The sequence below is a fragment of the Pinus tabuliformis genome, chromosome Q, assembly GCF_031772625.1.
Source record: "Pinus tabuliformis cultivar Carrire ecotype Pingquan chromosome Q, CPIR1, whole genome shotgun sequence".
NCBI classification, from domain to species: Eukaryota; Viridiplantae; Streptophyta; class Pinopsida; order Pinales; family Pinaceae; genus Pinus; species Pinus tabuliformis.
The window spans coordinates 749,703,670-749,718,307 of NC_142296.1; the positions used below are offsets into that span (position 1 = coordinate 749,703,670).

Here is a 14,638-nt window from a genome sequence, read left to right on the forward strand (position 1 = left end):
GCTGTCACTAGGGCTCTTCTCTTGCTGTCGTTAGGGCTGCCTTGCTGCATATAGATTAGGGAAGCATATAGGAGCAGGTATGGGTAGCGTATAGGAGCGGTTATGGGCAACATATAGGAGTCTTTTTACTATGTCCAGGGCATCCCTTTTTGCTGCATCTAAGGGCTGTCTCAAACCCTTCCAAAACAACAGATGGATTAGCGCATGATTAGATTTAGCTAGGGCTTGATATGACCTGCGTTTAGGGCATGATAGGACTGTGTTAGTCTATGAATAGACCGCGGCTAGGGCTCCAAGATTAGGGCTATTGAAGCTCCCTTAAACAGTGGACAAAGCTCCCTTTGAACTGCGGCCAAACCTTCACAAGACCTGCGGCTAGGACATCCTTCTTTTGCTGCGTATAGGGTCTCCTTCTAGACTTGCGTTTTTCTCTTAGAGATTCTTCTTTCCACTAAAACCCAAACAAGTGGAGAAGAAGAAATCTCAAGAGAGTTGCGTGTTCAAATGACTTGCAAGACACTTGTATTTATACCAAAACATGGAGCACAAGTGGGGGCAGTTTAGTTGCTGGTCGACCTTGACGAATTGTCCCATAACACAAAGAAATTCATATCTCCATGAATACTTATCGGAATTGGATGATCTTTAGATCAATCCTACACCTCTCGATGAGAGGGATCCAAGAAAAATATCAGCTGCCATAAATAAGATGACCCAAATGGAGTTTGGCCCTAGTTGCCAATTTTAACACTCCGTCTCAACTAGGGAGAACTCCATCCACTGATCCATATGTCCGACTGTACTATCTCTGCCATCAGTGCCCTGTACTGCTTTGCTTTGCTGGGCTCTGCTCTGCTGAGCTTTGCTTTGCTGAACCATGAAGAAGAAGAATTGATCGAGAATGTCTCATACCATTCTCTACTGTCCCGAAGTCAGTTTCATTTGAAGAGAGTGTGTCATATCACTCTTACTAACCCGAAGTCAGTTTTATTGATCCCAGATCAATATCACAAGAGTGTCTCAAACCACTCATACTGATCCCAGATCAGTTTCATTGGTCCCAGATCAATGGCGGTCATCCTAGCATAGGGAGTATGGTAGATACAACGATGCGTCCATCGATAGTACTACTATGGTCCTTACCCCCATTTCCCTGCTCATTGATCAGATGAGAGGTACTTCCCATGAGTCCTAGACTGTATGGGTAGGATACCTCGATAGGGGAACTAATCATCCACTCTCACAGGAGAACTAATCATCCTGTCCCAAAGTCGCCATGGGAGAACTAATCATCCCGGCCCACAGGAGAACTAATCATCTTGTTTCACATTTTCCACGGGAGAACTAATCATCCCGGCCCACAGGAGAACTAATCATGCTGTTCCATAGTTGCCATGGGAGAACTAATCATCCTGGCCCACAGGAGAACTAATCATCCTGTTCCATAGTCACCATGACGTATCACAGGGAAAGGTTGAACCTGTCATCCTGTACATAGCGCACCACTAGGGGAGGGTGAGTCACCCTGTGGTCGTATGTCGCTCCAGTAAGTACTCCAAGCCCCCTAGAGCTCCTAGAGCTCAATGCATGCAACATGTAGTTCCCTTATACGAAGGTCTCTCAACGACTCCAAGTCGTTTGGGAAAATCACAGATTTGACCTTTCCCTAGGGCTTTTGTTATATACCTAGGGGGGATAATATGGGGTACCAAGGGAGGTACCCAAGGTAATAATGTAATAATGGGATGGGCCATAGTAATAAATAAGGTGGTTAACCCATATCATGTGAGGGACCACAAGTAGTTAGTAATAATGTAATGGGCCCATGGTATTAGTTTGATGGTATGAGGGAACCATGGTAATGACCCATGGTATTGTAATATTGTATGTATGAGGCCTATATAGAGGCTAGAAACTCTGTGTCAAGGAGGTGTGTGAAGGATTATTGTATGAACAGGCATATGGCTTGTGGAGTGTTTTCCTTCCTTAAGGAGTGAATGTATGGTGTTGCCCTACCTTAAGGGTTTGATCAATAAAGAATCATTTCATATTATTTCTGGGTTTATTTGCATTGTCTTATATTTTCATATCAGATCTATAATATTTTCGGGTTAGATCTATAACAGCTTTGACAAAGTGTCTGCGACCTATACATTAGTCTTAATGCGATGGAGCCTCCTCGCTCATTGACTTACCATATCCCAGATAAGGTAGAATTTGATGTCTATCTGCTGGAGCAATCATCGAATACAAGATTCCTCAATAATCAAATCCCCCCTTTGGTTGTCACAGAGAATCATAGTGGTATTCATCATGTGTACAAACAGCTCACTAAAGAGCTTTCGCAACCAGGGAGCTTCACACGAGATCATACTCCTAGCTATGTATTCGGTCTCGGTGGTGCTTATAGCAACCGACTTCTGCTACCTGCTCATCCATGATATCGAAGCAGAATCCAAAGAGAACCAACACTGAGAAGTGCTCTAGTGATCCTCCACACTGCCTGCCCAGTTAGCATTCGAATAATCATGTAGTTTCATATTTCCGGCAGCGTATCTCAATCCATGAGAGATTGTGCCTCGAAGGTATCTCAGAAGATTCTTGGCACCAGTCTAGTGAGGCTCAACCAAATATGATCTCACCATGCTAACTGCAAAACATATATACGGATGGAAGTTCACCAAGAGCATCAATGCAAATGAGTTTATGAAACTCAGAGGCATTTTCCAACCTTGTTCTGTCATCACCACCATATAACTTTTGAAAGTTAAGATCCTCGAGGTAGTCACTGGCTTGCAGTTTACCATTCCACATCCGGAATCCAACTCCCTCTTACTTCTGCAAGTGAGAGGGTCTGCACTTGTCAGAAATAGGTCGTCCTCAGAAGGTGCCGGTATGAGAGGTCTATCATCCACAACCTTCGAGCAATGGTTTGGATCGGTTTCACTCCTAGTGAATCTCAACTTCATCAGACATCTATCAATCCTCTCATACTATGTCCGAGGTGTTTTGCTTCAATCCATAGAGGGCTTTCTTCCACCTGTATACATGAGATTCCCGATCATGAATCTCAAACTCCTTGAGTTGTTCCAAACCTGTGGACCTACCACATGAGGGGAATCGTCCCTTTGTGAGATTTTCCTTTGGTACATCTTAGACATGTCCCTTCATGCTCCTTTTGAATTCAGGCATCCTTGTCGTCATCTTTCCATCGATGAATGCCACCCTGAAACCTTTGACTTCCATTGCCGAAATGGACACTAGGTTCTTCTTGTGATCAGGTACATAAAAGATATTCTGTAAATGAATCGAGTTACCCTAATTCAATTGAGGGGTAACATTCCCTACACCCTTTCCGGGATAGGTGGCATCGGCTCCAAGTATAATCCCACGATTGTTTCCATCTCTACTAGATTCGAGAGAGCACCCTTTTATCCGATGAGGTGCCTTGAAGCACTACAATCAATAAGCCAGATTCCCAAAGAATCTGAAGGAGTGGGCCAATACAAGATAGCGCTTCTTTATCTTATCAGAAACAACATTTGATTCTTCATACTTGGGGTTCCTTGCTTTCTCTGAAGAGTCAGCCATTTCCTTGATGACCCGCATTACCTGTCATTCCTCTGACCATTGAAGATGTCCCTGGAATGATTGTTATCATCATCAAGTGACATGTCCCTGCCATTCGAACACTTCTTCGCATAATGGCCGAACTAGTTATCTGCCTTTCCTTCAACCCTGAGATCCGGTCTTCCCAATGAAGTGATCTTTAGGTAGGCCATATGTGCCATTTTGATAATATTCTCTGCTTCGATTTCACCATCGGTGAATTTGAAGAGGGATGAGGAACCCATTGATCCTTTTGTCCTTTCCCAACTGTCTTCGATGATTGCTCTTTCACTCTTGCTTTGGGCATTGTCTTCACCTCAGCTCTGATACCATGTTAAGTTTAGGTATGTTCTATGCTAAAGCAATTTATTTCAATTTTCATAGTTAGCTCAATATCTTTTCTAGATTAGCAATCACATCAGCATTAAAGTAAATTGCAGATAGAACATAAATATAAATCGTAGAAGACAAGCCAAGACAAGAGGACACAAGATGTGGCGCTAGCCAAGGACAAACCCCAATGTGGGGAAACCCTTGATCAATTCTTCTTATATGTTCTTCAATAGTTCAGCAGAGAGAGAGAGAGAGATAGTACATTTACAACAGAAGTCAACACTTTGACTTTCTAGATAAGAGAATAGATCATCTCTAACAAGATGATACATGAGATCAGTTGAAGACATGCTGCTTCAACTGATTCTCCAAGGTGACTCCTTCACCTATCATTGTGCTGCATCTCGTCATCATGCTGCACCTCATCATGCAGCACCATGCTGCACATGCTTGCTGTCCCATTGTGCCACTGCTGCACAATGTCATGGCTGTCCCATTGTGCCACTGCTGCACAATGTCATGGCTGTCCTGTGTATCCACCATGAACCATTGCAGCACTATGTACTTGCTGTCCTATGTATCCACCATGAAACATTGCAGCACTAAGTACTAGTTGTCCCATGTTGTACCATTGTACCATTGCTGTCCCGTTGTGCACTATATGCCATTGACCATTGCTGTCCCATTGCTGTACCATATTTCACCAAGTTGCCTTTGCTGTCCCATTGCTTATCATTGCAGCACCATGTAGCATTGCTGTCCCACTGCTGCACCATACTTCTTGCTGTCCATACAGCTGCATGTCCATCATTACCATGCTGTCCCATTGCTGCACCATACGTCTCGATGTTGCCTTCATCATGCAGCCACCGATCACATCATTATGCAGCTGTACTTACTGTGCACTGCTGCAATTCTGAGACTGCTTAGGGTACTAACCACAGTCCCTAACAGCCCATCAAAACTAGCCCAGAATTGCACTTAATGACTGATGTTGTCTTCCACAGAGATGCTGCCCTCCATGCTGCCCCTTTGAGGTAGTTTCAGGCCCAACACTTTTACCTATCTCCCTAACACAGCTGTGGCATCCAAATGCCTAACTAATAGCACTTGTCAGCACCCATACACATTCATTCTTCATGCTGTCACTAGGGCTCTTCTCTTGCTGTGGTTAGGGCTACCTTGCTGTGTATAGATTAGGTCATCATATAGGAGTAGGTATGAGCAGCGTATAGGAGCAGTTATAGGCAGTGTATAGGAGTCTTTTTACTGCAGCCAGGGCATCCCTTTTTGCTGCATCTAAGGGCTGTCTCAAACCCTTCCAAAATAGCATATGGATTAGGGCATGACTGCATTTAGCTAGGGCTTGATATGACTTGCTTTTAGGGCATGATAGGACTGCATTAGTCTATGAATAGACTGCGGCTAGGGCTCCAAGATTAGGGCTATTGAAGCTCCCTTAAACAATGGACAGATCTCCCTTTGAACTGTGGCCAAACCTTCACAAGACCTGCAGCTAGGGCATCCTAATGCATGTCCCTACGTCATTGGGCGATAAATCACCACATCTTTAAGGGGTATTGGAAAAGCATAAAGCAAGTTGTGTCACCTAAGCTATGCAAGAAAAATAGACAAATCATTAAAGCAAAAGGCGCACTAGAGAGGTGGAAAAATCAAGTTAAGGAAAGATGTAGATCATGCTTCCATGATTGCTTTGTCTTATCACGATTATTCTCGAATCTTAAGATGTTGGACCTCCTTTCGCTGGTACTATGGCTCTTGCTATCTTGCTTGAAGTCTTTCCCATTCGTTGACCACATTATCATATGCATTTATGGATTGATGGGCCTACCTAGGAAATGTCCCTCCCTTTGGGGGTTGGAAGCACCTAATAGGGCTAATAGCGTAATCATCCCTAACACAAGTGTGGTAACTTGCTTACAAATCATTAGCTAGAAAGACATTTGAAAGCAAGGTTTGTGTGAAGTATTTTTATGCCCCTAACATTGCGTATAGTCCACTATAATACTTTAATGGTTTCCATCCCTAATGATGTTATCTCACTTGATCTTGGGAGTGTGTTTAAGGTGGTTTCACACATATACATTGGATGTCCCTTGAGGGATTGCTTGTCATCTTTCCAACACATTGATCAGGATGTCCAAACCAGATGAGAGGGCACTTGAGATATTGCGAAGCCAATGTTTCCCTTCCAGAGATCAGCGTTGGGCCTTGAGGAGCCCCACATGGATGTATGGACCCCTTCTTCACCTCCAGATGCTAAGCCAGGAAGGTAGGGTGTTAGCTTGATTAATGATGTGCCCAGAGGACCTAGGATGCCCCTAGGTTGGCGTTGTACCTACTTGATGGGCATTTCCTTGCTCCAAAGCCCAAATGTGGATGGAGATCACTTGAGATGGTTTGAGAGGGCTAGCACACTCCATTTTGAGGCTAATGCTGTGCCTTAGAGCTGCCACGTCACCCATACTTGCCCTAGGAGGATGATGTAAGCCTTCTTGATCATGACGTCTTGGTTGAGGAGGTGTTACTTGGAGTAATGAGGTGTTACTTGGAGTTAGGTGTTTTCTATCCTTTGGAATGAGGAGCACTCTAGGACCCACTTTATCACTTGCTTAATGGAGATGTCCACTTTTGGAGGATGATGTCATGTGGAGAGCCTTTTTCTCCCACACTTGTGGAGGATTTATAACATTTTTATTATGATTTATCATTTGTAAATCTATCTTTAGGTCAACTTGTGACCTATTAGCCTAGTTGAATGCTTCAAGCAAATTTTAGGGCTTTTTTACTGTAAATTAATGGAAAATGACTTGGTTTCCCTCATATAAATAGAGGGAAGTCATTTTCATTGGATCATCATCACACCCACTCACGTCTATTCTATTGAGACAATGCACACTAGGTTTTTCTTCTTTTCTCTTGGACACGATAGCTAAATAAGAGTGTGACTTGTCTTGGGGAGGATATTTATTGCATGGAGAGACTATCTTGTGGATTGATGAAGTGATTCTTGCATGAATGGTGTAAGTTTAATGCTATTTTCTTCCATTTTGCATGTAATTTCTAAAATTAGGGTTTATATTGTGCCATATTAAAAATTGCAACATCTTTCATCAAATCTTATTTCTATTCATTTACACAAAAATTTTCATTCAAGAATCCATCAAAGGAACTTGTTTTCATTCATCCTTTGACCTTAAATCTCCTATGAAAGAAGTCACTAGGGTTTCCAAGTGAAGCAATTGTCTTCCACCCTTCCTTCCTCATCCAGGGTCCTCCTACCTTGACCTCACTTTAATTGACTCCATTGCCCAATTGAATGAAGGCACTAGTCTTGTTGTGTTGATCATTCTAAAATTTCTCTCTTTTTTATTTCATGGTAGCTAGGGTTAGGGTTTGGTCTAAATTTGCATTTAATAGCATTTTTGCACCTATATGTTATTGTCCTTTAGGTAGGAATTGCATTTATTAATGTTTGAAAAGAAAAATCTATCATTTATTGCATGTTTTACCATCAAATTTAGGGCTGACGTCTAGGGTTTATGTTGCTGTTTTGTGCATTTTCAGCCATTAAAAACTTAAAGTTGACCTATCCCTTGCTTATCTCTTTGATATCCTTTAATTCTTTGTTGATCATATCATTAATATGCTATTTCTTGGCTGTTATATGGTTGTGCATGCTATAAATCTGCCCATCTTTGAAACCCTAACTCATAGCAGCCTTTCTTTAGTTTATTGGGGTTGGTGGGGTTTCTACTTGAAAACTTGTAAATCCAATCTTGGCATCCAAGGCTTTGCCAGTACCTTCTTCCGTAACCATTAAGCTCCTATCACCCTTGAGGCATCCTCTATTGCAGATCTTTCTGGTTGATATCGTTAGCAAGATCCTTGGAGAATTACTTGTCTTAGTAAACTTAAGTCATCTATCTTCTAAGACTTGCCAAGGAAACCTCCCTTGTCGGGATAACATCCAACCACAAAAACAGGAGAGATGCCATTTAGGTGACAATGGTGGCTGATATCTTTGTTCTCCTAAGACCTAGGTTGCCTAGTGAGGCTTTGCACCAGGTTGTTAGATTTTTCAGTAATACTGCATTTCAATCCTATATCGTGTGAAAAGGCATATACTTTGTAGTTACCTTGAACAATTTCCAAAATGCTAAAGAGTAGCTGGCAACTTCTCTGCCCAACCCTATTCTTTGATATCATGTGTTATATAGAACATTCACCAAATTTTATTGGATATTTTAATTACTCATTTGCTCGAGGATAATATTGACTCGACTTATGATGCATACCTATAAACTACTCCATTGACTTCTATGTTACATTATTCACAAACAATCCATTGTAGCAGCTAGGAGCTTGTTATATACTTTGACGAGTGCTCCTTTTGTTGAATCCTTGGTAGGTTATCTTCAACAATATGGAGATCTCTTGGTCCCACTACTGCTTGCAAATTATATTTTTTTAGCGACAAGAACCACTTATATAATCTTACATGAATTACTGGCTTATTCGTGATGCAAAATTACCTCTATAATCTACGAAAAAATCTACCAAGATGTGCGAAGGGGCATTGCCAAATTTTTACAGCATAGATCATCCTGAAGCCGCCTTGTTCAGATGTACCATAAATTTGTTCTAACAGGGGTGCTTTTTGCTGGAAAAGTAAATTGGATGACCAATTTGCCTCATCCCTCCATGTCAGTGTGCGGCCAATTATGAACGACTCAACGAGTAGGATGTGAAACTCCTTATGCCAGTATGGAAAATGCCAACATTGCGGTGTCAATCACATCAACTGAGTGCCATAATAAAGTAAAGCTTATTCTAGGTTTTTCGTGTTTTTCTTTTAGTTTTGGTTACATGCCATGATATCGATCCTTTGAATAAAGAAAAGCTTAGATTTTTTGGTACAAGGGCTAAATACAGAGATTTTTCCCCAAGGTACAAATCATTTTTCCAATTCTTTTTCAATTGAGTACATAAGTTCTCTTGGTGAATTTTCCACAAGGACTTTAAAACTGATGTCCGGCACTAGCTTTGCTTGTAATTGCTTTTGCAACCAATCTGGAATGGTGACAAGTTTTTATGGCTTGACCAAAATTTGCTCATTATTCAAATGGAAATTGCTTCTTTTGAAGGTTGACGTTGTAACTTGTTTACTATCAAGAATTTGAATATCTTTTCCCTTTAAAATACTTGTTGATTGTAGTCAAGGTTGCCACCTTTAATCTACTGCCTAGCTTATACTCATTGTTTCTGTTAATCTGCTATAAAGAGTAATACTTCTCATCCCTCAACATTTTTCCCTAGATCCTGGATACGGCAGGATATGCTAAGTTCTTTGAAAATTTTGTAAAGCAACACAGGTTGCCTATGAAATAACATAATCTGTATCATCTGCTTACATGAACTGTACTGCCATAATATTTCCCAGATATATGGCAGGCGTGTGTAAAAAACATCAAACCACACCTTGTCCACTTTGTAAACCATGCTAAAGAAGCTAAACCTTAATGCTATACATAAATATTAAACACCAATCTTGCTGCCATCCATGCTTCTAATGGATTGAATGATGCTTCCTGGCCCAATTCAAATGAGACATCATATACTGGCTAGCCAATTTTGTATTGCAAGCAGAATTACATTAGAGCATGCCCTCTCTTTCATCTTAAAATAGTTGTAAAATATGTTCTTCTATTGCCATTAATCTGCTTGGTTCTTTGGATTGTGATACATTTTTGAAACATCAAGTTTTATCCGTCCCTTTCTACATTCTCATTCTCCTTATGTTGGCATGCAATGCATTTTTCCTTGTCAATCATGTCTACTGCCTCTAAGTTTGCAGTAGATTTCCATGCTCCATGGCAATCATCTGTTTTGCACTGGTGGCAAATAAAAGGTCCTCCTCCTCTTCTGATTCCAAAGCTTCGACAGTTTTCATAACCTTCAGTCTGTCTTCCAGCTTGATGGTATTGAGAGGTAGGTTCTGGGAAAATCTACTTTGATTTAAATCACTGGAGGTCACTGAACTAAAATGTTCCATATTTGGTCTCTTCATCTTGATTTGATTTGATGATCCCTTCTGCAGTGGTTTGTAGAAGTTCAGTTTCTACTTTGAATGCCATTCCAAAGGTCTACATGGTTTCATAAACTTGATATACTTTTGGATGGGAAGCCTCTTTCCATCAGTAAATCGGGTATAATTGGACTTAGCTTCTTTGATTGAGATCTAAACCATTAGAGATGTTGAAGCTGATATTTTGCTCGTATAATTAATCTTCATGTGTACAGGAAAGGCAGCTGTAGTAACTGTTGGAAGTCTTGTGGCTGGAGCAGTACTTGGAGGAGTAGTGGAATCATGGTTACAGGTAGACATAGTTCCACTATTTGGGATCAGATCGCCTGCTGTGGTCGTGAGCGAATTTGTACTTCTCTCTCAATGGCTATCTTCATTGTACCTACAATAGACGGGTAACAGGTAGTAAGGTTGCCATAATGAAATGAACCTTGCCAAAACTCATGTATATGTAGAGTAAGCTGGCAGGTTTTGCAACTCTGCACATGATTATTGAAGGTTCATTCTTGAGAATGCTACATTATCTCTTAATAATAAAATTTAAGAGGTTTCAATCTAGGCTTTAAAATGACTTTAGTTGATTTCGATTTCTATCTGTACATACATGTACAATCAGTCACAGTTTCTAGTGTCTTAGAAAAGGGGCATTTGCAATGTATAGCTTGACTCAGTTAATGTACATTTCATTTATTCTGCCAAAGCAGATCAGTTTCAGGTGACAGTTGTAGAAATGATTACAGTGACTCCTCACTTACGAGGAGATTTTTGCTGTGCCACTTTGGTATCTTGTGCAATGAAAGTGTAAAAATTATGATATCCAAATATTTTGTTTCCAAGATATTTTAGTATGTCTGGGTTTCTGTTTTATGCTTACAACGGCAGTTCCTATTGAATGTAATGTTTTGCAATTAATTGCTCATACCAATTTTCCTAAGAAAAATAATATAACACATTTGTGCATTTTTCAGTTCCTATCATTCAAGATTCCAACAGTTGTGACCTGATTGGGCAACCAAGGAAGTGGTATTAATTAGTGTAGGTTGAGCAGGTCTCATAGCCTGTAAGGTCAAATTTACTGTTCTATGGTTTTTCCAAGTATCATTTTCAGCAACCAGTATCTTCCTTTCTAAAATTCAAATGAGCAATACTTGAATGTTTATTAATGAAGAACCGGTTATGCATAAACAAACCATTTCATGAACAATAAGCAATAGGATGCCATTTAATGTAGAATGTGTTCCGATGATCACAGCACTCAGTAATGCATAACCATTCTTTTCTTGTGCTGCTGTCAAGCATGCAAGCTTTATAAACGCTAACATTGCTTCCCCTTTTCTCTTTCTGCCAATATTCAGCAGAGTTTGTTGTTGATTGATCAACTGTCAATTCCAGTTAGGAAAAGCTCATCCATACCTCAGATTTGTGTATGGTGCAGTGAGAATGATTCTTTCCTCTCACAAAAGTCATTTTTGGATGCTGTGCATGTCGTTGAGAAACCATATATGTTTAGCTGAGGTTTGAGGATGTGGGGACGAAGTTCTGGGACACACATAGACATGCTCCAAATTTCATTCAAATTTTACTAATGATATAATCATAAATAGATGCAACACAACATTCACTAATACAATTTGAGATTCAAATAGGTCAAAATTTTATTTGACATATTAAATATTTACCAATTTTAATTTTGAATTGGCAAAGCTTAGGGTTCAATCGTAACTGTATGCTTATTAAGAAACTACTTTATTGTGAGAACTTAGGATACACATATTCCTACAGACAGTGGCGGACAATGGCGGGAAGAGAAAATAAAGAACTATCTTTATTAATACTACAACCATGTGTTCCACATACTCACACAATAATGAACAATGATGTAAACCACCTAGCTCCTAATCACAATTAACATGCCACTATCATATAAAATGACCCTAACATAAATATTATTGGAGTGTCACATGTTACTAACATATAAAATGACCCCTAGAATAAATATTATTGGAGTGTTGATACTGCAATGACCCCCCTCCAAAGCTACTTTTCATCTCTAGATTTGGGTCTCTTTGTAGAGACTGTATTGCACTGCCCACTTCGTCATTTAGAAGGAAAATTTTCTCTAAATGCCTTTCCTCAAACATGAAAATAATATTTCTTAGATCTTGCCTCCCTTAATACGGAAGTTGAAATTCTACGGCCAAGAATTTTACAAAACAAATACAAGATAACTCCAAAAAATTTGAAGATGGCATATGGGTTTAACACCATCCACCGAATCACTTTTCTAATTGCTTGTAGTGCTTGTTGCTTTTCTAAGATGGTAACTTAGTTATATGTCATGTCTTTTAACTTCTTTTCATCTCTAGATTTGGGTCTCTTCATTGATGCTATCTGAGAGTTCCCTTTCCCTCGTTTTGAATGCAAAATCCCCCAAACCCACTAGACAATCTTTAAACTCCATTAGATTTTTATTTATTTATTCAAGAAAGAAAAGATCAACTTTCTATTAATAAAAATATGTTTACATATACAATACATATAGCTTCCGTGCCAATATATCTCCATATAACATATGATTGATATTCAACATCTTACGGGAAAAACCTAACAAGAAGCCCAAGGGCACCAAACATTGTGTAAAAAAGACAAGAAACAGGGCACGCAGGCCCGACAAAGAACTTTGTAAGGAACACCAGTGATAGTCTTCGAACTCCATTAGATTGCCATAACCCTCGTGCCTTCTTTCCAACGCCTATGCCCTTTGCCTAAAATCTCTTTCTTGTGACTCAAACATGTTGTCTTTAATGGTTTTCCCTTGATGGGGGTGATATCACCAAGCCACACCTTGACAACAAGCATGATTAACATGTCGAGGAAGAGAATGACACAAGGTTTGGTGATATTTATTATCTATGCAACACTTGCCACATGTTTGACGGGAATCACCGCGTGGCTCTTGTTGGAACCCACGCCTCTGACTTACCTTACCAAGTCTCGTCGCTATAAATGTGATCGTTGGGTAGGTGTTACAGGGCAGTGCGAGGGTGTATGGTTTTATAGTGTCTCGCGGGAGGAGTTATGGCACCTGTCATACATGATCCATTGGAGAAATCTATTGGGATCTTTGACATCACATTCTTCACGCCTATTCATGAGAGCATGATGCCTGAACGGTTGGAAGGTGTTGAAGAGTGGGGTGGGCTTGCCAAATGTCTATTCAGTGACCCAACACTCACCATAGGCTCACCTCTCGTGTTGGTCACTGCATGCTTGGTTGAGCTTTATAGCAGCATGGGGTTCTATCCTCAATGGAAAATTAGTTACGACAATTGGGGTGGCAAAGCACATCTTGCAAGCTCAGGCGAACTCTAGTATCTCTAGTACACTTATCCCTCTTCAATCACTTGTTGCCATTCTTATGATTACTCTATGGTTTATGGTAGATGATGTTTCAGTTCAATTAATCGTTGTCTGGAATGTTCTTGTTAGTTTTGTCACACCGAAGCTAGGTCAATGTTCTTCGTCTTGTTCCTCCATAACACTAGCACGGGGCCGTCCTTCGAATTGGTGGCAATATTGTCACCTTTGTTGCTACAAAGCTCTGAACCCATTGGTGTATCATTCAATTGCGTTGTCTTGGTATTCGGGTTTGGTATTTGGGATCCTTTTCCATCTGGTTCTAAAAGGGTGACTTGTGTCATCTCATGTTCCGTTTCCTTACCTAGTTGTTTACCCCAACGTTAACTGTCTAATTCTACGGTTGATTTCTTCCCAGGGTTTCGAGGTTGGGGCTTGACCTCTATTGGGTATCCACTTGATTTATCCAAAGGTGCTGCAAACCACGCTACTCATTTTCTCCACCATTTACATTTTCTCTGCTTCTTGGGGTAATACCTTATTTCCTTTTGCTCGGGTTGTCACCTTCTCTCACAAGTCTCTGCAGTTAATACTTGGTTTCTGCTTTGGTCACCCAATTATTGTGGTTTCGAGGGGCACCTCTAGTTTCATGGCTCCTCGATAGTGTTAACTTAGTCAGAGGGGCAAGCAGTCAACCCCCTCTTCATCAACACAGGGGTCTCTTTGGATGGGACTCAATGGTGAACTTCTTTGACTTTGTCCCTTTGGAAGTCAGAAGAGAGATCCTACTATTAGAGTCAAAAGAGTTTGGAGGGAAATCTTATTTCTCAGATTTTGAAGTCTCTGGACATCGATGTAATTGGGTTTTAGATGCAGGGTAGTTCAGGAAATGTTGCCTCCATTTTCTTCACTCCATCAGTTTGCACCAACAACTTGACATCCTTTTACGCATGGTTATAAGGGACAAACAAATCGATAATTATCGTTTGTTTGCAAGACAAGAAGACATCAAAAGAATCCTAAGGAATCTTCGCTTCAACCTCGATGATATTGACACCAGGCTGGTTAGAGTGGAGAAATATGTTGTCTCTACCTTGGAGAAATATGTTTTATAACCGTGAGGTTCCGACAGTTATAAATGACGTGCCTTTAGCTGTGGCACTCCTGATCGCTCCCTTTTGATGCCTTCCTCACATGTCCTCATCTTCTACTAATATACTTGCATCGGTC

General features: G+C 40.5%; 1 protein-coding gene across 1 annotated transcript in view; it reads left to right on the forward strand.

The window, feature by feature from the left end:
• The window catches only part of LOC149221701 (chaperone (DUF3353)), a 129,113-nt gene extending 118,214 nt beyond the window's left edge, over positions 1-10,899 (forward strand). Inside the window, exon 4 of the mRNA XM_089385196.1 lies at positions 10,267-10,899. Within this exon, the coding sequence (XP_089241322.1) occupies positions 10,267-10,442 (176 nt within the window). The 3' untranslated portion in view covers positions 10,443-10,899. The remainder of the gene's footprint in view (positions 1-10,266) is intronic.
• The last annotated feature ends 3,739 nt before the right edge of the window (positions 10,900-14,638 follow it).